Below are 24058 nucleotides of genomic sequence, written 5' to 3'. Positions count from 1 at the left end.
TATCACTTATAGGTGGCATCAGTGGGTAATATTTTGCAACTTTGATGGCAATTTTGATGTCGTACCGCCAGAAGCAAGAGCCCCTTTATTATTAGGTATAGAAGGGGATTTGGGCGCAGCATCTAGCGGCACAACGAGGGATTACCGTCACGCAGAGCTTGACTGGGCATTGGGCCCAGGTAGAATTTCTTTCCTCTCATTTCAGAAGGGCTAGCTAATATGTTGCCTGATACATTATCAGAAGCACCACCTAGAGCAACTAGTTGCTACATACTTAATATAGCTAGAGGTATAGGGTTCAAATACCAGCACACACACCTTATGCCTTATCTTTTATTTTCTTTTTGCCTTACCCATTTATTTCCCATGCTCTCTCTCTCTCTCTCTCTCTCTCTCTCTCTCTCTCTCTCTCATTTTCCTTGTTTCCTCTTCTTACATCAAGTTCGATAACTACTGATCTACTTTATTCATCTATTTGAACATAATATAGGCACAATTAGGTAGCAAAAAAATCGGGGCATTACACTTCAGCAGAGACTTCTTCTCCTCTTTGATGAAACTGGCCTCAGAAACAACCTTCTTGCCCTTACCACGCGGAATCCGGGCAGTGGAGGAACACCAATGAGTGTAGGTGGCACAGTCATCGGGCCTTAGATTGCGCCCCTTCTTAGGAGCCACATAAGGAGCAAGAGCGGCAGGAGTCCAATTCATATTGCGCTTCAGAATGGACATCTTGTATTGAGAAATATAACTTGTTGGGTAGACAGACTCAATAAAATGCCTCGATGAATGGAGCATATATCAAGGACTTGTTCTCCTGCACACACACCTTATCTTTTAATTTCCTTTTGCTTCACCCATTTTTTCCCATATCTCTCTCTCTCTCTCTCTCATTTTCCTTGTTTCCTCTTCTTACATAAAGTTCAATAACTATCGACTCTATTTTTTCATTTGTTTAAACATAATATAGGCACAACAAAAGAAAATTAGGGCATTACACTTCAGCAGAGACTTCTTCTCCTCTTTGGTGAAACTGGCCTCATAAACAACCTTCTTGCCCTTACCACCTGGAATTTGGTAAGTGGAGGAACACCCATGAGTGTAGGTGGCGCGCTCATCGGGCCTTGGATTGCGCCCCTTCTTAGGAGCCACATAAGGAGCAGGAGCGGTAGGAGTCCGGTTCATATTGCGCTTCGGAATGGATGTCTTGTATTGAGAGATATAGCTTGTTGGGCAGACAGACTCAATCAATGCCTGGATGAACCAAGCATATATCAAGGACTTGTTCTCCTGCACACACTGACGAAGCTCATAGAACATGAAGTCCAAGACATCTACTTTCTTTTTCTCATGAATATACACGATGATATCTAACATCGAGCTCCTCAAGTTATGCGAGTCACTAGCCTTAGGATTGAGAGTGTACCTAAGGATGTGATGCATAGTATCATACACTGACAACAACTCCTTGATAGAACAGGTGACAAAATACTTCTCTTGTTTGTAGGCAAGCGCAATATCATCCTTGTGACGCTGCCCAACCTCAGGGACACGGCCAAAGTCTTCATTCTCCTCCTCAAAAAACTGATATGGAATAACCTTAGAGAACTTGGCCATAGAGGCAAAGCACTGGCTGAGTCCCAGACATCTAGGTGAGTATGCGAGCAGTGTCATTGGAGAAGAAGACAGTGGCAAAGAACTGCATAACGAGGTCTTCATTGTACAGATGGTTGAAGATGACAAATGGAATAAGGCCCAACCTGCCAAGAGTAGCATACACTCTAGGATAGAGATGGTCATTGTCCCAGAGACTCAACATTGGCTTGCTTGTTAGGAGCAAAAATCTTGGCCTACTTCCAAGGACAAATTAGTACGACTGTGTTGTACAAAAGCCCTCCCCTTTGCTGCTCCTCCCCCTACAACTCCGGCGGTTGACACCTCGCCATCATCCCTAGCAAAAGCAACACAAAACCGTCATAGATGCACACCATTGTGTCCATGGGAATCACAAACCCCGAGAACCTACCATTGTGGACTCGAATCCATGAAATCCCCGAATAATGCCACTCTAGGGGCGCTGTCGTCGAACCCTGGGTTTTGCTGCAGGGTTGTGACGCCAGACACCCTTGAACACTGACTACGAATGCATGTCGATGTAGCCATGACACCCGGTCGAAGCATGACCACCGCTATAGGTGTGCTGCCCGTGGTACCCCCGATTAACCACTATACCGCAACATAAACATGACAACCCTCGAATCGTTGACAACCAATGCGAGAGCGTGAACACACCCATATGATCACAAACGCACACCCTACATTTATGAGCACCTCTAAAAGACTGAACTGTCACATTATATTGAGACCGATGAAGTCACGACAGATGCCTCCGTAGTCGATGGGGATGTCTTCTTTCACTGAAGGAGCATCGCCGGAAAAGTTTGAAATAAATCCAGAAAAATACGAGCATCGTCAAGTCTAGGACTTGAATCCGGATGGGCCGGTTCCGCCGTGAAAAACCTAGGCATCTATTCTTAGGGAAAACGTTTAAATGCATCCGGATGATTTCTCCAGAAAATAAGTCGTGTCCCCTGCACGCCACGCGTCCGCCTAGGGCCACGCCACAATCTCGTGCAATTACCTTATCTCTAGCGTCACCATAGGCTCGTTTCCTTTTCTCCTACCCCGCTCTGAGTGAGATCCCCTTTCTCCTCTCCTACCTCTGTCTCGCACGTCCATCCAAACTCTTCGCCGTTAATCCTGGTCGGAGCAAGCCGTCCCATCTCTCCGCCATTAGCCCTCGTCGGAGCAACCCGCGGAGCACCTTGCAGCACCTTGCTGTGACCTGCCGCACTCCAGCAGTCGGCGACCTTCAGCTCCTCACGCGGACTTGTTGCTGCTGGTGTTTGAGGAGCGCGACGGTGCTACCGGTTTGGCGTCTAGTGTTGCAGAGAGTGCCGATGCAACGTCGTCGGCGCCAATTTTTTTGGAGCACCCAGTGTTGCGGAAGGGCCGGGTCGTGAAGCTACCATGGGATGCAATGGAGCTCCGTCGGAGCTGCCGCACCGCCGCTGCAATGGAGCTTCGCCGGGAGGTGGCGGTGCTGCATTGGAGATTTTGCCGCGTCGCCGGAGCTGGAATGGAGCTCCGCCGGGGCTACATGCCGGATGGGATGCGGCACCGTCGGATCACCGGGGCTGCGATGCAGAGGCTGCCGGTGCTGCAATGAAGCCGTCGTTGCTGGCCACCATTGCTGCAATGAAGCCAGCCGTGTTGTAATGAAGCCCTTGTTGCCGGCCACCGGTGCTGCAATGAAGCCCTCCTCGCTGGCCACCGGTGCTGCATTGAAGCCACGTTGTCGCCAGCCACAGGGTGGATCTCCTACTCTGCAGCAACGTTGGAGCAGCGGTACTGGTTGGCGGCGACGAAGAGGTCCACTGCGAACAAACGACCATGGGGAGACGGCAGGCTGCTGAGTGCGTTTGGTGACTCAGAAGGAGAAAGCGGGAGCAGGCTGATGCGTTGACCTTCATTTACTGTTACACAGGATGAATCGTATGGAAAATCAGTCGGTTGATTTGTAGCGCCCGCCATTCTTTAGAGTTTGGGGTAGACATGTCTGGCGGTCTGATATACTACCGGATATTGTATTCCGGTGAACATCATGACTTGAATAAACTTTTTCACCGCTAAAAGAAGGACAACGCTAACGCCCACACGTGCCGTGGGAGGCAAAACCGTCCACACGCCCTATAACACACGGACTGCACCACGTCATCACATGCATGCATGCGGAAATATTTTTTGATTTTCAGTTTTTAAAATGTTTTATCTCTTAAATGAAAAATTTGATTGAAGATCCGTTTTCACCATTAAATTCCTCGCGATGAGATCTTCGAAACTAGATCCCATATCAATATATTTCGACGAAATTTTTTTGAGTTAAAAGTTGCCATGTCTATTGCACATGAATTGCCATGATGTTTACACTGAAGTTGTCATGACATGTTTCAGCTATTTTTTGCTACATTTAAGAGTAAATTTTGACATATTATAAAACAGGAAATTAAGAAACTAGACTTGCCATGAACCATAAACTAAATTTGCCATGATACATGCACTTAAAATTGCCATGGTTCATACAAAAAATAATTTTCATGGTCAAAGTACTAGAATTGCCATCATAAAAAAAACTAAAATTGCCATGCTCTACAAACTAAAATTGCCACATGGCAACTTTAGTTTAAACACTATGTCAACTACAGTGTAAACATCTTGGTAACTTTTGGGCAAAAAAAATTTCGTCGAAACATATCAACATGGGGTCTAGTTTTGAAAATCTCGTCGAGATGGATTTAATGGTGAAAACGGATTTTTGTTTTGATTTTTCAGTTAAGAGATAAAACATTTTTAAGCCGAAACCAAAAAGATTCCTACTGATGTCATCTGTTCCTACGTGACAAAATGAGTGTCATCTGTTCCTACGTGACAAAATGAGTGATGATGGAGCCGTGTGGGCGGTGTGTAAGATGCCACACGTATGAGCCTTAGTTTTTCCGGAAAAAAAAGCTCTACCGATACGCCCACGACGTAGTCAAGTCAACGCACCTCTCGAGCTCTCTCGCCCCGTCGCCCGAGACCGACGCCGGCAGTGCCGCACGCCGCCTCCGTCTCTTCTCCCCGACCCTACCCTACCCTACCCGCACATCCCCGCCGTCGATCTGCTCAGCCCCGCCGCTGTTCGATCTCCTAAGCCCCGCTGCCTATCTGCTCAGCCTCAGCCCCGCCGCCGTCGGCCGTCACCGCACCAGCCATCATCGACGCCGGACCACGGCGAGGCGTCGATGCCCTCCATGGCGGGAGCTGGGATGAGGGCGTCCATGACGGGCAGGACTCCGTCCTCCCCCAGTCTCCCACCTCCTCCCTTCAGCGGCCCGACCCAATACGATGGCATTACTCCATCATCCCCATGGCCGCCGCCTTCCTCGGCCGGGAACAACTTCTTGGGGCCGCCTGAGCCGCTGCTGCGGTACGCTTCTTTATCCACACCCTTTTCTGCTCTCTTCTCTCCCTTTCTCACATCACAGACTCCAAATTTGTCGTTGCCCATGCCTGATTTAGGAACACACAACGAACTTATGAGAAAAATCTGTCCGGCTCAACTCGAAATTCAGGAGCCCATTCAGATGCTCTGTTTTTTTAGTAATCAAAGACATAAAGAGGCTCTGTTTGTTTCTACAATTGGCTCCGAATCACTTCTGGACACTTGGACGATGTGCTTCAGCTAATTGCACTGAAAATGGCCCGGATCGAGACTCAGCTTCACTGGCAAAGCTGATTCCAAATGGCTGTTGGTTTCAGCTTTTGATTTTTCCTCTGAGAATTCTGCTGCCTAAAGCAGAAACAAACACGGCCAGATGGTTAACTGATACCTTGATGGCGGTGCATCTTAGGAAATTAATTCCCTTTTGTGTATGCGTCATGAAGTAGGTCGTAGCACGTCAGGGGTTCAGATATGACACATGACGACGAGAGCGGCTCCAGCCGCCGGCCGTGATTGATTTCGTTGCCTGTGAGATCATCTACGCCTGTAACTTTCCAACTTTTGACATAGTGCAAATGTGCTGATCGAGCATGTGTTGTTAATCGTTCCATCAATCTTGCTGTCAGATAGTTTATTGTGTCAGATGTCTTGAACTTGGCCGCCAAGATGCCTCCTTCGTCTAAACATGACATGATGAGATTCTTTTACTCCACTTGACCCAGGCACACTGAAATTGACTGGTTCAGGGGCACCTTCAGCTTGCCTGCCAAGCGAGTGCCTCTGTTTCCTCTTGGTTTCCTTACTGAATTTGTCCTCGAGTGGCCGGCCTATGCAACATTATTGAGGTTGATTAGTACTAGTATATTCTCTCACAAACATGATAAATATACCCCCACTTCACTTGTTAACACCTACCTTCTTCACAGCCAGAGCGTTAGATTTCAAGTATGTTGCCAGCCATGGAGGAGCCCCTTGTTGGGGGCAACAGCAGCGCTGAGGAGACAGGAGGGCCAAAAGAGAGCTTGGTGGTGACCGAGGTTAAGAAGCAGCTGTACCTCGCCGGGCCCCTCATCGCCGGATGCCTCTTGCAGAGCGTCGTGCAGATGATATCGGTCATGTTTGTCGGCCATCTCGGTGAGCTCGCTCTCTCGAGTGCCTCCATCGCCACCTCCTTTGCCGGTGTCACCGGCTTCAGCTTGTTGGTATATTTTTATGTGAATTCATCGCCTCTCCTACATATTTTGATCCTCATGAATGAACAGCTAACATCAGCCTGAATGTTTTTTTTCTTGTATCTGTTCATAATCATTTTAGTCTGGCATGGCGAGCAGCTTGGACACACTGTGTGGGCAAGCCTTTGGGGCAAAACGGTACCATCTGCTCGGCATCTACAAGCAGAGGGCCATCCTTGTGCTCACTCTGGTGAGCGTTGTGGTTGCGGTGCTCTGGGCGTACACTGGGCAGATCCTCCTGCTCTTCGGCCAGGACCCGGAGATTGCCATGGGGGCAGGGAGCTACATCCGGTGGATGATTCCAGCACTGTTCGCTTACGGACTGCTGCAGTGCCATGTCCGGTTCCTCCAGACACAGAACATTGTCCTCCCGGTGATGGCGAGCGCAGGCGTCACGGCGCTGAGCCACGTGCTTGTGTGCTGGTTGCTGGTGTACAAGCTTGGGCTGGGCAACAAGGGCGCTGCCCTGGCCAATGGCATCTCATACCTGGCCAATGTGTCAATCTTGGCTATCTACATCAGGGTCTCTCCATCCTGCAGGAGCACCTGGACAGGCCTCTCAAAGGAGGCGTTTCACGACATCCTTAGCTTCATGAAGCTTGCCGTGCCATCTGCGCTGATGGTTTGGTGAGTTTTAGTTTGTCTCCCTCAGATTTGCAGGTAGATTTTTTTCGCGCTCCATCTTGGGCTGAATCTGATCCTACATGTACACAGCCTAGAGTGGTGGTCGTTTGAGCTGCTGGTACTTCTCTCCGGACTTCTCCCAAATCCTAAGCTGGAGGCATCGGTGTTGTCCATTTGGTGAGTTGCATTTTTCATGGAGTTTCACATTCTGTATGCCCTGTTCTGATGGGAAATGTCAAACTGCTTGCAGTTTGAACACAAGTTCATTAGCATTCATGATCCCCTTCGGTCTTGGGGCAGCCATAAGGTACGACTGAACAACTTTGCCATGCCTGTATTACAACTTTATCATAGAGTCATTGTGGCAATGAAATCCTGTATCTTGTCATTGTAGCACCCGTGTTTCAAATGAGCTTGGTGCTGGGCGACCTGAAGCTGCCCGTCTGGCTACTCGTGTGATCATGGTTCTTGGCCTTGCGACTGGTGTGTCTTTAGGACTTATTATGCTCTCGGGGCGCAATCTATGGGGGTACGCATACAGCAATGAGAATGAGGTGGTGGAATACATTGCAAGAATGATGCCGCTTCTTTCCGTGACGATCATTTTCGACGATCTACAATGTGTTCTTTCAGGTAAATATAGATGATGCACCAAATAATGCGAATTCCAAGTACATACTTGCAGACTATTTCCTGAATTTCAACTCTAGTTTATCTTTCTTTGTTTTGAGATGCACTCTAGTCAGGTCTATCTTCTTGTCTCGTGTCATTTCGATGAACGATATGTAGCATTTCGGTGAACATTACTGTCAAGGTACTGATTGCAGCGTGGGGTATATACCTGATATATTCCAGGTATTGTCAGAGGCTGTGGCTTGCAAAGGATTGGTGCTTGTGTGAATCTCAGCGCGTACTACCTTGTCGGCATTCCGGCGGCGCTATGCTTTGCCTTTGTCTACCATCTTGGCGGAATGGTACTGATTTTACCACCCATATCGTACCATGCATACAGAAAGTTGCAGTTTCACCTGTATTTCCTTATCTGAAGAAACCTCTCAAAACCTATGTAATGGTATGAACTCCAGGGGCTGTGGTTCGGAATAATCTGTGGGATAGTGGTACAGATGCTGCTGCTGCTGAGCATTACCATGCGCACCAACTGGGATAAAGAGGTAAAGGCAAATCAAACCAAAGCCCCTGCCACGCATTACGCATTATTTTGTCAGTTGGTTTTTTGGTGTCTCGAATTCTTATAGTGTGTGGCTCATCATCTTCCATTTCTCCTCTCTAGGCTCTCAAGGCAAAGGACAGAGTTTTCAGTTCGTCCCTGCCTCTAGACATGACGACATAAACATGGAACATGATGCATAATTGCTCTTGGCCAGGACCAGGACCAGGACACTAACTGGGCAAAGGAGATAAGGAACTCGTTAAGAATTTAGAATTGGTCACGGCTTCGTCTCCATGTTTTCACAGGCAAAGGCATGGCACTCACTTGATATGGTATAAGGGAATAAATCAATAAAATAAAAATGTGGTGTTTACTAGAAAGTCCGCGAGATAAACGCACCATTCGTCAATGAACTCTCGCGGGATGAGCACATTGGTCACACATGTCCCAAAATGTGTAAAAATGGTCACTTCGGTTTGTTTCATGAGCGAATGGGTCAGTTGCCTGTTTGCAGCCATAACGGGCCGATGTGGCTTGCTGACTCAGTGTGGACCCACTGTCGGAATTTTGTTGGCTAGGAAAAATCATATAGGAGGGACTCGTTTTATTCAATGGCCGTCGGGTCTCGGTCGAAATCCCCAATTCACCCAAATCCTGCCAAATCCCTAGCTCTTCTTCTCACTCTACCATCTCTCTCAATCTGCCACTGCCGTCACCTAGCTCGAGATGGACCAGTTCGAGGGAGAGAGCTGGCGGCCGGAGAACAGGGATGACCAGATGTGAGGCGACACCTCCGCAGGTGCACCTTGTCCGCCTTGTCCTGATTTGCCACCCTGCATCCCAAAATATATTGCAAGTCTGCATGTATGCCCTCTCTGGTCAACGATCTTACTCTCCCTCTTTTCTCCCATGCTATTTTTCTCTTGTTATTTGTGATCTTTGATGTTACATTAATTTCTTTCTACCAATGGACATGGTAATCTGTAGGGAGTGGGCATCTAGGAAGAGTGAGGTGAAAAGAATAGATGCACTGATGTTAGTAAAAAAACAGTGCAATGACTGTTCCCAGTTTCTACGAAAACAAAGTGAAAAGGAATGACTTACTTTACAGTTATGTTTAGGGAAGTGTCACAAAAGCAAATACTAGTTGAGTCTTGAACTGTATAGTTGATAGAATAGTTAATTTGGAATTTGATCCTGACTTGCTAATTCAAATTTACTTATTTTTTAAATTCCATAAGAATTATAAACAGCATACGCCGTACAATGTTGTTCAAGACAGATTCTTTACATCTGGACAGATCACGTTGATGTGACTTATAGGTTGTAAATAGCCTTACAATCTTGAAGCTAGACAACATTTTGATTCTTATAGCCTTTGTTTCCTCAAGTGTATCAACTGATTCCTTATATTCTTTCTGCTCTAGCATATTTGCATGTATCCTTAAATGGTACTTCTTTTCCCTTGAGATGCTAGACTAGTGTTTTTTTTTTGCCACTACAATGATGTATATTTTCTGATTCCGTTTGTTGTTGATGCAGTGGAAAACGGGATCAACAGCTGAATATTGTTATGCGAACACATTTCTTGCTGGTGTGTGCTTTTATCAATTCAAATGCATGTTTCTCAAGAGACACAAACTGCAATTGATTCAGAATGAGAGTAGCAACTTTCGCCTTTGCTTCTGCTACATACTTCTGTATATTGACATTCAACTGTTTTGGTCGTTCCCATTTAGTTTCTAAATTCCAGTTAAGCCTTGTGGAAGTGTAGCAGAAAATAAATTTGAGACATGGATCCAACTTTCTTATGGTGCATGGAGAAATACTTACGACGTCAGATTTCAGATCTGGACTTTAGACTTCAGAAGTTCCTCTGGCCCATTCTGTCAAGTCTTTGTTTCTTCTTCTTTTGCATTACGTTTCAGATTTGGCCTTCTCTACATTTGCTTCCCATCTTAGATCATTATTTGTTGTACTTTTTATGCATTTTTATATATGACATTCTTTGTCAAGTCTTTTTTCCTTCGTCTCTTGCATTACATTTCAGATTTGGATTTCTATAAATTTGCTCCCTATCTTAGATCACTATTTGCTGTACTTTTTGTGCATTTTTCTATGTTGTTACATTGATGCATTGATTTCTTTTCCACTCCATTCTTCCCAAATAGCCCTATGAAGTTTCTACACAAATCTGGAAGACATGTTTTCCTTCACTCTTTGGAAGAATGGGCCAGATATGACACATGACGACGAGAGCTTCCAACTTTTGACTATAATTGTGCAATCATCAACGCCTGTAGCTTTCCAACTTTTGACTATAATAGGCTCCAGCTCCGGCCATAATCGAGCATGTGCTGCTAACTGCTCCATTCAATCTTGCTCGTCGGATAGTTTATTATGTCAGATATCTTGAACTTGGCTGCCAAGCTGCCGCGCTTGTCTCACATGAGATTCTTTACTCCACTTGACCCAGGCACGCTGAAATTGACTGGTTGAGAGGCACGTTCAGTTCAGCTTGGCTGCCAAGCGAGTGCCTCTGTTTCCTCTTGGTTTCCAGTGGCGGGCCTCTACAATAATGATGAGGTTGATTGGTAGTATAATATTCTTTCACAAACATGATAAATATGCCCCTCACTTGACTTGTTAGCACCTACCTTCTTCAGAGCCAGCCAGAGCGTGAGATTTCTAGCATGTTGCCAGCCATGGAGGAGCCCCTTGTTGGGGGCAAGAGCAACACTGAGGAGAGAGGAGGGCCAAAGGAGAGCTTGGTGGTGACTGAGGTTAAGAAGCAGCTGTACCTCGCCGGGCCTCTCATCGCCGGATGCCTGCTGCAGAACGTCGTGCAGATGATATCGGTCATGTTCGTCGGCCATCTCGGCGAGCTTGCTCTCTCGAGTGCCTCTATCGCCACCTCCTTTGCGAATGTCACCGGCTTCAGCTTGATGGTATGTGTGATTGCATCTCCTACGTGTTTTGATCCTCATGGATCAACAACTGACATCAGCCTGAATGTTTTCTTCTTTGCGTCTGTTGATGGTCATCTTAGTCTGGCATGGCGAGCAGCTTGGACACACTGTGTGGGCAAGCCTTCGGGGCAAAACGGTACCATCTGCTCGGCATCTACAAGCAGAGGGCGATCCTTGTGCTCACTCTGGTGGGCGTTGTGGTTGCGGTGCTCTGGGCGTACACCGGGCAGATCCTCCTGCTCTTCGGCCAGGACCCTGAGATTGCCATGGGGGCAGGGAGCTACATCCGGTGGATGATTCCGGCACTGTTCGCTTACGGACTGCTGCAGTGCCACGTCCGATTCCTCCAGACACAAAGCATCGTGCTCCCGGTGATGGCGAGCGCAGGTCTCACGGCGCTGAGCCACGTGCTTGTGTGCTGGTTGCTGGTGTACAAGCTTGGACTGGGCAACAAGGGCGCTGCGCTGGCCAATGCTGTCTCGTACCTGGCCAATGTGTCAATCTTGGCTCTCTACATCAGGGTCTCTCCATCCTGCAAGAGCACCTGGACAGGGCTCTCAAAGGAGGCGTTTCACGACATCGTCAGCTTCATGAAGCTTGCCCTGCCATCTGCGCTCATGGTTTGGTGAGTTTTAGATTGTGCCCCTCGGATTTGCAGGTGGATTTTTTTCTGTGTTCCATCTTCGACTGAATCCGATCCTACATGTACACAGCTTAGAGTGGTGGTCGTTTGAGCTGCTGGTACTTCTCTCCGGACTTCTCGCAAATCCTAAGCTCGAGGCATCGGTGTTGTCCATTTGGTGAGTTGCAGTTTTTGATGGAGTATTTCACATTCTGTATGCCCTGTTCATTCTGATGGAAAATGTGGATCTGCTTGCAGCTTAAACACGGCTTCATTAACATTCATGATCCCCTTCGGCCTTGGGGCAGCCATAAGGTACGACTGAACAACTCAGCCTCATAACCTTTTGCCATGGCTGCACTACAACTTTATCGCACAATCACTTTGGTAATGAAACCGTGTATCTTGTCATTTGTAGCACCCGTGTTTCAAACGAGCTTGGTGCTGGGCGACCTGAAGCTGCCCGTCTGGCTACTCGTGTGACCATGGTTCTGGGTCTCGTGACAGGTGTGTCGTTAGGACTTATTATGATCTCGGTGCGCAATCTATGGGGGTATGCGTACAGCAACGAGAAGGAGGTGGTGGAGTACATTGCGAGAATGATGCCGCTTCTTTCCGTGTCGATCATTTTCGACGATATGCAATGTGTTCTTTCAGGTAAATATAGATGATGCGCCAAATAATGCAAATTCCAAGTACTTGCAGACCATTTCCTGAATTTCTACTCTAGTCTATCTTCTTGCCTCGTATCATTTGGATGAACATCATTGATGAACAAAGGATTGCAGCGTGTGGTATATATACTGATTGCAGCGTGTGGTATATATACTTTATATTCCAGGTGTTGTTAGGGGCTGTGGCCTGCAAAGGATTGGAGCTTGTGTCAATCTCAGCGCATACTACCTTGTCGGCATCCCAGCGGCGCTATGCTTTGCCTTTGTCTTCCATCTTGGCGGAATGGTACTGATTTCACCACCCACACCACACCACACCATACCATACAGAAAGTTGCAGTTTCACTTGTACGTATTTCTCATCTTAAGAAACCTCTCAGAACTAACCTATGGGTCTGAACTTCAGGGGCTGTGGTTCGGTATAATCTGTGGATTAATCGTGCAGATGCTGCTGCTGCTGGCCATCACCATGCGCACGAACTGGGACAAAGAGGTAGGCAAATCAAATCAAACCAAAACCAAAACCTCTGTTTCCATTGGTCGACTTCTCGGTGTCTTGGATTCTTGTAGTGTATGGCTCATCATCTTCCATTTCTCCTCTGCAGGCTCTCAAGGCAAAGGATAGGGTTTTCAGTTCGTCCCTACCTCTGGACGTGTCGACATGAAGATGGAACAAGATGCACAGTTGCTCTTGGCCAGGACCAGGGCGCTGACTGGGCAAAGGAGACGAGGAACTCGTCAAGAATTAATTGGTCATCGCTTAGTCTCCATGTCAACAGCATGGCGCTTCCTCGAAGGAAACGTCACCCGATGAATGATCTGTTTTGGTGACTTTTGGTCGAAGACGTGAGATAGAATTATAGAAATAGAATGGATGTTTTCACAGGCAAAGGCATGGCACTCAGTCGATACGGTATGGATGCAACATTTTCTTTTTGAGAATTTAGTAGAGTAGATTATTATTTTCTTGATTATACAAAATATTAGGTTGTTTTGTCTCGGTGGACGCTGATGTGGAAAAACTGAATTACTACACTGCCCAACGAGAAGGAAGTGGTGGAATATACCGGCGAACGGGCGAAAGTCAATTTCATCGTCTAGATTTGCCAAGGATCAGTTGATCAAGTACAGGATGAATTTGTAACACGTTTTGGGGAAATCAAATTAAATGAATGCTATGCTTCTGTAATCTGTATTGTCTTCTGCACCCAGACCACTCTCTTCTTTCACAATTTTTTTCCATGAGACGAAAAAATGTACGCATACACGATAACTATACTGTGCTCGAGAGAAATACATAGAAACAACTAAAAAATGAGTGTTTGACAAAAAAATACCATAATTGGGGCTTTTGTCCAACAGAACTACCACTTTTTAAAAAATGGCTGATAACTACCAAAAAATTGGAATCGCGTGACTAAAAACTACCAAGTAGACGAATGACCGTTTTATAGCGTTTAAACCCGATTCTGACAGCAGTGGCCCACATGTCAGGTGGACGCCAGCGGTAACGGCTAACGGCACTCGCGCGCAGCCGTTAGAGTTGGCCGTCGGTCGCACCTGGTCGGACCAGGACTAAGCTGGCCGACCGGGCCGCTCGTCCCCGCCTACTCCCTCACTCTCCCTCGAGCTCTTCTCCTAACCCTAGCCGGCGGCGTTCATGGCGGCAGTGGATGCAAACTCCGGCGCCAAATCGCTTCGAGGCATCCCCCCCGACGTGATGGGAGGCACTGTTGCCGGCTTCTCCGAGGTTGATAACTGGCTAGGCAGCACAAGCTTCGTGGTTCCACAGCCTTCCCAACCGCAATCTCAGCCGTCCCAGATGTCGGTGAGGCCGCCTCCGGTTGTAGTACCGTTGACGAGAAGAAGCGTAGGTCGAGGCCGGCGCAAGCTTCCTCGTCCTGCTGGCGGAGCGAGGTATGGCAACTGATTTCTCATAGTGTTTATGTAATTTTAGGTTAATTTTAGAAGCATGATATATAGGCTAGTTGGACACTCAGATTTAGATTAGAACCATGTTTGTGCACAATGGTTAATTGAAATCTGTTAGGAACCTTAAAATTGTGTTGTGTTTTCAGTGAATCCAAAATGTCAGAGAACTGAAAAATAGTTAACTATCAGAAATCTTAATATTGTCCAGGCCGTTTAATTATAACTATCTTAATCTATGCTGCAGTATTGATGACCCAAAGTGGGAAATTTGGTTTCATTTCCTAGCCAGAGAATCTGTGGTTAGAAGGATTTACCAGTCAGACATATCACATATAACTCTGGTTTCTCTTATTGCGTGTGAGGGCTGTGGAGCTGATGATTATATGTACTATGTTGTTGATGAGGAGAAAGGAATAGAAGGTCTAGAGCATGTTGGTTGTGAAGATGATGTGCAGCAGATGTTGATCCAATTAGATAAGGAAAAGATTGTGAACATACGAGTTGTGAGAGCAGATGAGCCTTCTAATGCAGATGGAAATAGAGATAGTTATTTTGCTGAACATTGCATTAGCACACAACGAAGTTGCACGAAGCTGGTGGATGCAACCAAAGACAGAAAGGATGAGCTTAAGAACAACAATCTTCAGAGAGAAGCCGACCTTAACCATTTTGAAGGTGACACTGATGTGTCTGAATTTCTTTCTGATGAAGATGGCAACAATGTGGAATTACATACATGCTCCTCCTCTGAAGAAGCTGCAAAACAAAATAGATCAATGGTCCAGAAGCCGAAGACGGTGAGAAATCCTGGTCCAGCAAGTAGATCACACCATGAGGTTGAGAAGAAGGAAAAACCAGACTGGTTTCCTGAAGCAGATGAACTTTGTTTTCCTGGTGATCCTGGAATTAGTGATGAAGAAGATGAGCTTGAAGGAGCTTTCAAACTACCAAGTGGTAGTAAGAGAAGGTTGAAGAACATAAAGGAAAGGGTATGGTTTAATGAAAAACTTCCAGATCCACAAGAACAGTTTTGTAAGGGATTGTGCTTTACCAATGTTTATGTGTTCAGAAATGCAGTTAGGGATTTTCACATCAGGACTTTGAGGAATTTCCAGGATCACAGAAATGCCCCTGATAGGATTATTGTTTGGTGCTCAGAGAGAGCACATGGATGTGATTTTTATATCTATGCCTCTAAGATAGCTCATGAGCAAACTTTCTGCATCAAGAAGTGTGATATGCTGCACACTTGTGGAGCATGTGCAGAGAACACAAAGGTTACTACAAAGTGGTTATCCAAATCAGTACAACCAGCATTGAGAGAAGACATTAGAGCTCCTGTGGATGCATTAATAAAAAAGACTAAGACTAAGTTTTCAGTTGATGTTTCAAGAAGTGTGGCATATAGGGCAAGGAGGAAGGTTGTTGATGTGGTGCAAGGTGACCACAAGCAACAGTACTTGAGACCGAGGGATTATCTTCAAGCTGTTCTTGACACAAACCCTGGGAGCAGATGCATTGTAACAACATTTGTTGACCCAGAAAACCCTGCACCCACTCCTAGATCCAAGTACATGTTCTACTGTCTGGCAGCTTCAAAGGAAGGGTTTCTGAATGGTTGCAGACCATTTATAGGTAATTGTTCTTGAATTTACTGTTCTGAATTTTGGGTCATATTTGGTCTGTAGCTAATGTTTTACTGCATCCAGGGCTTGATGGGTGTTTCGTCAAGTTAACCATTGGACAACAAATTCTTGCTGCCACAGGAAGGGATGACAACAACAACATCTACCCATAGCTTTTGGTGTGGTTGACAAGGAAGATGGAGACAGTTGGACTTGGTTTTTAACTCAGCTGAGATGCTACATTGGTAGTGGTAACAAATTTGGAACATACACAATAATATCTGACAGGCAAAAGGTTAGCAAGTAAATCATTGATCATTGTTGCTATAGTATAGTACTTCATGGAATTATTTCAGTGTGTTAATGTGTGACCCTGTTTTCTGAATGTATAGGGGTTACTTAAGGCAATAAATGAGGTGTTCCCTGACTCACCTCAAAGATTCTGTCTTAGGCACATATATGCAAACTTCCAAGCAGCTGGGTATAGAAGCAAAGAACTAAAGAAGTGTGTTGACCAGGCTAGCTACTCTTACACTAGGCATGGGCATGAATTAGGGATGGTAGAGCTGAAAGCACAGTCCGAGGATGCTTGGAAATGGCTTAAAAATATAGAGGTCTCTGCTTGGGCAAGGTATGCTATGGATCATACTTGCAAAATAGATCTAGTTGTGAACAACCTTAGTGAAGTCTTCAACAAGATGATACTTGATGCTAGATCCAAACCAATAATGACAATGTTTGAAGGGATTAGAACCAAGCAGATGATAAAGAGGCAGCAGACTAGGGAGAAGTTGCAGACATGCAGATGGACAATCACACCAAATTACTCAGAGATTTTAGAAGAGAGCAAAAAGTATGCCAAGCACTGCCAGGCTGACAGAGCTGGTGAGACAATTTGACAAATAATAAGCAAATAAAACCAATATTGTGTGGACATGGAAACATGTACATGTGACTGTAAGAGATGGAAAATGACAGGTGTACCTTGCAGTCATGCCATATCTGCATTGACAAAGCAGAAGCTCCATCCTAAGGACCATGTTGATGAATTCTTCAAGAAGCCACTGTACCTGGAGGCATACAAAGCAATAATTTTCCCTGTCCCTGGTCCAGATTGCTGGCCTGATACAAACACCGCAGATATCTAGCCTCCTGTGTTCAAAGAAAAGGCAGGGAAAAAGCAGACAGCAAGGTGGAAGGGTGAGTTTGAGGTTCCAGTTCCTAGAGACACTAGTAGGACGGGTACTATCACCTGTGGAAATTGTGGTTTGGAGGGACACAGGTATACAAATTGCAACAAGACTCTACGGTCTAGGCTTCAGATGAGGAAGACAGGACATCAGGTAATTTTTCTGAACCTGTTACAACAATTTCAGTTCCTCTAGACATACTTTTGCATCAAGTTATAATTTTTTAAAGAAATGTTATGTGTTACATGCAGGAAAACAAGGAAGTTTATGAAGATATAGCTGGTTCATCTAGAACAGTTCCTCTTGCAACTGCAAGAACCACAACAGTTCCTGCTGCAACTCCATCTGTATCTGCACCAGCCTCTTCTGCATCTGGCCCAGGCCCTTCTACATCTGCACCAGGCCCTGCACCAAGAGCTAATACAGGTAGGCCTACAGGTAGAGGGAGGACTCATGGATTCACTGCTCCAAGAGCTGCAACCACTTCGGATAATCAAGTTGGGACCAAGAGGAAGAGAATAACAAGCTCAAAATTAAAAGGTTATTTCTATTGCAGTGGTAACTACTGAAGTGATGACAGGTAAGCTGAGATGAACCTATTGTGGACTCATATTTGCCAGTTCTTTATTTGTCTGAACCTATTATGTGGTCTGAAACCTGTTTGGTAGTTTCTTTATTTGTCTGAACCTATTCTGTGGTCTGAAACCTGTTCGGCACTTACTGAATTTGTCTGAACTTGTTCTGTGCTCTTAAACATGAATGGCTATTTCTGAATTTGTCTGAACCTATGAAAATGGGCCTTTGATTGGTGTAGGATCGAAAGTATGTCTAGAGGGGGGGGGGGGTGATTAGACTACTTGACCAAATAAAAATCTAGCCTTTTCCCAATTTTAGTTCTTGGCAGATTTTAACAACTTAGCACAAGTTAAGCAATCAACCTACACATGCAATTCTAAGAGTATAGCAGCGGACTGTAAAACAATTGCATATGAAGGTAAAGGGATGAGATTGAGGGAGCAAACGCAATGTTGACACAGAGATTTTTTATCCGTGGTTCCGATAGGTGGTGCTATCGTACATCCACGTTGATGGAGACTTCAACCCACGAAGGGTAACGGTTGCACGAGTCCACGGAGGGCTCCACCCACGAAGGGTCCACGAAGAAGCAACCTTGTCTATCCCACCATGGCCGTCGCCCACGAAGGACTTGCCTCACTAGGGTAGATCTTCACGAAGTAGGCGATCTCCTTGCCCTTACAAACTCCGTGGTTCAACTCCACAATCTTGACGGAGGCTCCCAAGTGACACCTAGCCAATCTAGGAGACACCACTCTCCAAGAAGTAACAAATTATGTGTTGATGATGAACTCCTTGCTCTTGTGCTTCAAATGATAGTCTCCCCAACACTCAACTCTCTCTCATAGGATTGGATTTGGTGGAAAGAAGATTTGAGTGGAAAGCAACTTGGGGAAGGCTAGAGATCAAGATTTATGTGGTTGGAATGGAATATCTTGACCTCAACACAAGTGTAGGTGGTTCTCTCTCAGAAAATATGTATTGGAAGTGTAGGCATGTTCTGATGGCTCTCCCCACGAATGAAGAGTGGGTGGAGGGGTATATATAGCCTCCACACAAAATCTAACTGTTACACACAAATCACCAAACTCGGTGGGACCGATTCAGAGAACTCGGTCAGACCGAATTGGTTCATAATGTGACCGTTAGGTGTTTCAGTGGGACCGACATGTCAACTCGGTGAGACCGATATCATTAGGGTTAGGGCATAATGCAATCTCGGTGAGACCGATTACACAAACTCGGTGGGACCGATTTTGGTAATAGTCAAAGAGAGAGTTGGTCAGGCAAACTCGGTGGGACCGATTCGCTCATCTCGGTTGGACCGAAACGTTACGAAAGGGAAACAGAGAGTTTGCATTGCAATCTCGGTGGGACCGATCGCTCATCTCGGTTTGACCGAAACGTTACGAAGGGAAACAGAGAGATTACAATCCCATCTCGGTGAGACCGAGATCCCTATCGGTGAGACCGAAAAGACTAGGGTTTCTGGCAGTGGCTATGTCAACTGAACTCGGTGGCATCGGATATGAAATTTTGGTGGGGCCGAGTTGGACTTTTGGTTTGGGACATATGTGGATAAGAGAAAGTAGTGGAGGGTTTTGGAGCATATCACTAAGCATTTTGAGCAAGCACCTCATTAAGCAACACCTCATCCCTTCTTAATAGTATTGGCTTTTCCTATAGACTCAATGTGATCTTGGATCACTAAAATAGAAAATGTAGAGTCTTGTGCTTTGAGCTTAAGCCAATCTTTTGTCCTTAGCATTTTGAAGGGTCCACTTCCTAATCCATGCCGTGCCAATCATTGAGCTTTCCTGAAATATCTATCTTGAAATAGCATTAGCTCAATGAGCTATATGTTGTTAGGAATTACCAAAACCACCCAGGGATAGTTGCACTTTCAATTGGGCTTTGTTATTGGATCAAACTCCCGAAGCCTGCCTTGTGGTCTATCAGAAGGCGAACCCTCTCTTGCCCCTACCCAAAACCTAGCCGCCAGCACCACTAAAACCCAGCCGCCAGCCAAAGAGATGGATCCCAGCCATGGAGAAGTTGTTGATGACCAGGAGGAGATTGGTAGGGCTGCAAGATAAGAAAGGAGGGCCCATCGACATGAGCAACGGCGACGGCTGGCTGCCAGAATTATGGCAGAACGCAACTCCAACGACGTGAAGAAGTTCAACGAGGTGTTCCCAGCTAGAACCAACTGTTGGGGATCGTAGCAGAAATCAAAATTTATCTACGCATCACCAAGATCAATCTATGGAGTCATCTAGCAACGAGAGAGAGGAGTGCATCTACATACCCTTGTAGATCGCGAGCGGAAGCGTTCAAGTGAACGGGGTTGATGGAGTCGTACTCGTCGTGATCCAAATCACCGATGACCGAGCGCCGAACGGACGGCACCTCCGCGTTCAACACACGTACGGTTGGGAAGACGTCTCCTCCTTCTTGATACAGCAAGGGGGAAGGAGAGGTTGATGGAGATCCAGCAGCACGACGGCGTGGTGGTGGAAGTAGCGGGGATCTCGGCAGGGCTTTGCCAAGCTCAGCGAGAGGGAGAGGTGTTACGGGAGGGAGAGGGAGGCGCCAGGGGCTGTGGTGCGGCTGCCCTCCCTCCCCCCTTTATATAGGCCCCCTGGGGGGGGGGGGCGCCGGCCCTGGGAGATCCCATCTCCAAGGGGGGCGGCGGCCAAGGGGGTGGCTTGCCCCCCAAGCCAAGTGGGGCGCCCCCACCCCTAGGGTTTCCAACCCTAGGCGCAGGGGAGGCCCAAGGGGGGCGCACCAGCCCACCAGGGGCTGGTTCCCTTCCCCACTTCAGCCCATGGGGGCCTCCGGGATAGGTGGCCCCACCCGGTGGACCCCCGGGACCCTTCCGGTGGTCCCGGTACAATACCGGTGACCCCCGAAACTTTCCCGGTGGCCGAAACTGGACTTCCTATATATAATTATTCACCTCCGGACCATTCCGGAACTCCTCGTGATGTCCGGGATCTCATCCGGGACTCCGAACAACTTTCGGATTTCCGCATACTAATATCTCTACAACCCTAGCGTCACCGAACCTTAAGTGTGTAGACCCTATGGGTTCGGGAGACATGCAGACATGAGCGAGACGACTCTCCGGTCAATAACCAACAGCGGGATCTGGATACCCATGTTGGCTCCCACATGTTCCACGATGATCTCATCGGATGAACCACGATGTCGAGGATTCAATCAATCCCGTATACAATTCCCTTTGTCAATTGGTACGTTACTTGCCCGAGATTCGATCGTCGGTATCCCAATACCTTGTTCAATCTCGTTACCGGCAAGTCACTTTACTCGTACCGTAATGCATGATCCCGTGACCAAACACTTGGTCACATTGAGCTCATTATGATGATGCATTACCGAGTGGGCCCAGAGATACCTCTCCGTCATACGGAGTGACAAATCCCAGTCTCGATTCGTGCCAACCCAACAGACACTTTCGGAGATACCCGTAGTGCACCTTTATAGTCACCCAGTTACGTTGTGACGTTTGGCACACCCAAAGCACTCCTACGGTATCCGGGAGTTGCACAATCTCATGGTCTAAGGAAATGATACTTGACATTTGGAAAAGCTCTAGCAAACGAACTACACGATCTTTTGTGCTATGCTTAGGATTGGGTCTTGTCCATCACATCATTCTCCTAATGATGTGATCCCGTTATCAATGACATCCAATGTCCATAGTCAGGAAACCATGACTATCTGTTGATCAACGAGCTAGTCAACTAGAGGTTCACTAGGGACATATTGTGGTCTCTGTATTCACACATGTATTACGATTTCCGGATAACACAATTATAGCATGAACAATAGACAATTATCATGAACAAGGAAATATAATAATAACCATTTTATTATTGCCTCTAGGGCATATTTCCAACAGTCTCCCACTTGCACTAGAGTCAATAATCTAGTTACATTGTGATGAATCGAACACCCATAGGGTTCTGGTGTTGATCATGTTTTGCTCTAGGGAGAGGTTTAGTCAACGGATCTGCTACATTCAGATCCGTATGTACTTTACAAATATCTATGTCTCCATTTTGAACACTTTCATGAATGGAGTTGAAGCGACGCTTGATATGCCTGGTCTTCCTGTGAAACCTGGGCTCCTTGGCAAGGGCAATAGCTCCAGTGTTGTCACAAAAGAGAGTCATCGGGCCCGACGCATTGGGAATAACTCCTAGGTCGGTAATGAACTCCTTCACCCAGATTGCTTCTTGTGCTGCCTCTGAGGCCGCCATGTATTCCGCTTCACATGTAGATCCCGCCACAATGCTTTGCTTGCAACTGCACCAGCTTACTGCCCCACCATTCAAAATATACACGTATCCGGTTTGTGACTTAGAGTCATCCAGATCTGTGTCGAAGCTAGCATCGACGTAACCCTTTACGACGAGCTCTTCGTCACCTCCATAAACGAGAAACATATCCTTAGTCCTCTTCAGGTACTTCAGGATATTCTTGACCACTGTCCAGTGTTCCATGCCGGGATTACTTTGGTACCTTCCTACCAAACTTACGGCAAGGTTTACATCAGGTCTGGTACACAGCATGGCATACATAATAGACCCTATGGCCGAGGCATAGGGGATGACACTCATCTTTTCTCTATCTTCTGCCGTGGTCGGGCATTGAGCCGTGCTCAATTGCACACCTTGCAATACCGGCAAGAACCCCTTCTTGGACTGATCCATATTGAACTTCTTTATTATCTTGTCAAGGTACGTACTTTGTGAAAGACCAATGAGGCGTCTTGATCTATCTCTATAGATCTTGATGCCTAATATGTAAGCAGCTTCTCCAAGGTCCTTCATTGAAAAACACTTATTCAAGTAGGCCTTTATACTTTCCAAGAATTCTATATCATTTCCCATCAATAGTATGTCATCCACATATAATATGAGAAATGCTACAGAGCTCCCACTCACTTTCTTGTAAACACAGGCTTCTCCATAAGTCTATGCAAACCCAAACGCTTTGATCATCTCATCAAATCGAATGTTCCAACTCCGAGATGCTTGCACCAGCCCATAGATGGAGCGCTGGAGCTTGCATACCTTGTTAGCATTCTTAGGATCGACAAAACCTTCCGGCTGCATCATATACAATTCTTCCTTAAGAAAGCCGTTAAGGAATGCCGTTTTGACGTCCATTTGCCATATCTCATAATCATAGAATGCAGCAATTGCTAACATGATTCGGACGAACTTCAGCTTCGCTACGGGTGAGAAAGTCTCATCATAGTCAACCCCTTGAACTTGTCGATAACCCTTAGTGACAAGTCGAGCCTTATAGATGGTCACATTAGCATCCGCGTCCGTCTTCTTCTTAAAGATCCATTTATTTATATGGCTCGCCGATCATCGGGCAAGTCAGTGAAAGTCCATACTTCGTTTTCATACATGGATCCTATCTCGGATTTCATGGCTTCTAGCCATTTGTCGAAATCTGGGCCCGCCATCGCTTCTTCATAGTTCGAAGGTTCACCGTTGTCTAACAACATGATTTCCAAGACAGGGTTGCCGTACCACTCTGGCGCGGAACGTGTCCTTGTGGACCTACGAAGTTCAGTAGTAACTTGATCCGAAGTACCTTGATCATCATCATTAGCTTCCTCTCTAGTCAGTGCAGGCATCACAGGAACATCTTCCTGAGCTGCGCTACTTTCCGGTTCAAGAGGTAGTACTTCATCAAGTTCCACTTTCCTCCCACTTACTTCTTTCGAGAGAAACTCTTTCTCCAGAAAGGACCCGTTCTTGGCAACAAAGATCTTGCCTTCGGATCTGAGGTAGAAGGTATACCCAATGGTTTCCTGAGGGTATCCTATGAAGATGCATTTTGCCGACTTGGGTTCGAGCTTTTCAGGTTGAAGTTTCTTGACATAAGCATCGCATCCCCAAAATTTTAGAAACGACATCTTAGGTTTCTTCCCAAACCATAATTCATACGGTGTCGTCTCAACGGATTTCGACGGAGCCCTATTTAAAGTGAATGCGGCAGTCTCTAAAGCATAGCCCCAAAATGAGAGCGGTAGATCAGTAAGAGACATCATAGATCGCACCATATCCAATAGAGTGCGATTACGATGTTCGGACACACCATTTCGCTGAGGTGTTCCAGGCGGCGTGAGTTGTGAAACTATTCCACATTTCCTTAAGTGTGTGCCAAATTCGTGACTCAAATATTCCCATCCACGATCTGATCGTAAGAATTTTATTTTCCTATCACGTTGATTCTCAACCTCACTCTGAAATTCCTTGAACTTTTCAAAGGTCTCAGACTTGTGTTTCATTAGGTAAACATACCCATATCTACTCAAGTCATCAGTGAGAGTGAGAACATAACGATAGCCAC

The 24058-nt window shown here is 46.3% G+C and overlaps 2 protein-coding genes across 11 annotated transcripts; both read left to right on the top strand.

Annotated features, from left to right (window-relative positions):
• Positions 1-4578: 4578 nt before the first annotated feature.
• LOC123122669 (protein DETOXIFICATION 16-like) lies at positions 4579-10657 on the top strand. 10 transcript variants are annotated; one of them, XR_006460341.1, is made up of 11 exons: positions 4579-5029; positions 5971-6246; positions 6359-6903; positions 6991-7077; positions 7151-7207; positions 7295-7533; positions 7756-7874; positions 7986-8072; positions 8192-8382; positions 9614-9665; positions 10548-10657. XR_006460341.1 is itself a non-coding variant. In XM_044542978.1 (10 exons), the coding sequence occupies exons 3-10, from the start codon at positions 6123-6125 to the stop codon at positions 8249-8251; spliced, it is 1233 nt and encodes a 410-aa protein (XP_044398913.1). In that variant the 5' UTR covers positions 4579-5029; positions 5767-5889; positions 5975-6122; the 3' UTR covers positions 8252-8382. The 10 variants fall into 10 exon arrangements, 8 of the variants coding, with proteins under 8 accessions (XP_044398913.1, XP_044398909.1, XP_044398911.1 ...); XR_006460340.1 differs by lacking the exon at positions 10548-10657 and having other exon boundaries at positions 9614-9848; XM_044542978.1 differs by lacking the exons at positions 9614-9665; positions 10548-10657 and adding an exon at positions 5767-5889 and having other exon boundaries at positions 5975-6178; positions 6376-6903.
• Positions 10370-13525, top strand: LOC123122668 (protein DETOXIFICATION 16-like). The gene is made up of 9 exons (XM_044542971.1): positions 10370-10657; positions 10738-11019; positions 11121-11665; positions 11754-11840; positions 11921-11977; positions 12081-12319; positions 12504-12622; positions 12743-12829; positions 12942-13525. The coding sequence occupies exons 2-9, from the start codon at positions 10765-10767 to the stop codon at positions 12999-13001; spliced, it is 1449 nt and encodes a 482-aa protein (XP_044398906.1). The 5' UTR covers positions 10370-10657; positions 10738-10764; the 3' UTR covers positions 13002-13525.
• Positions 13526-24058: the final 10533 nt, after the last annotated feature.

The sequence above is a fragment of the Triticum aestivum genome, chromosome 5D (genome assembly GCF_018294505.1).
Source record: "Triticum aestivum cultivar Chinese Spring chromosome 5D, IWGSC CS RefSeq v2.1, whole genome shotgun sequence".
Classification (NCBI taxonomy): domain Eukaryota; kingdom Viridiplantae; phylum Streptophyta; class Magnoliopsida; order Poales; family Poaceae; genus Triticum; species Triticum aestivum.
The sequence above is the reverse complement of the archived record's forward strand: the minus strand, read 5'-3'. Positions and strand labels throughout refer to the sequence as shown.

Excerpts from the sequence above, each read along its gene's own strand:
- LOC123122669 (XM_044542973.1), top strand. The coding sequence starts at position 5,992 with ATGTTGCCAGCCATGGAGGAGCCCCTTGTTGGGGGCAACAGCAGCGCT. Across the intron at positions 7,078-7,150 it reads GCATCGGTGTTGTCCATTTG|TTTGAACACAAGTTCATTAG; the intron begins GTGAGTTGCATT and ends AACTGCTTGCAG. Across the intron at positions 7,875-7,985 it reads TCTACCATCTTGGCGGAATG|GGGCTGTGGTTCGGAATAAT; the intron begins GTACTGATTTTA and ends TATGAACTCCAG.
- LOC123122668 (XM_044542971.1), top strand. The coding sequence starts at position 10,765 with ATGTTGCCAGCCATGGAGGAGCCCCTTGTTGGGGGCAAGAGCAACACT. Across the intron at positions 11,978-12,080 it reads GGCCTTGGGGCAGCCATAAG|CACCCGTGTTTCAAACGAGC; the intron begins GTACGACTGAAC and ends TGTCATTTGTAG. Across the intron at positions 12,320-12,503 it reads TATGCAATGTGTTCTTTCAG|GTGTTGTTAGGGGCTGTGGC; the intron begins GTAAATATAGAT and ends TTTATATTCCAG.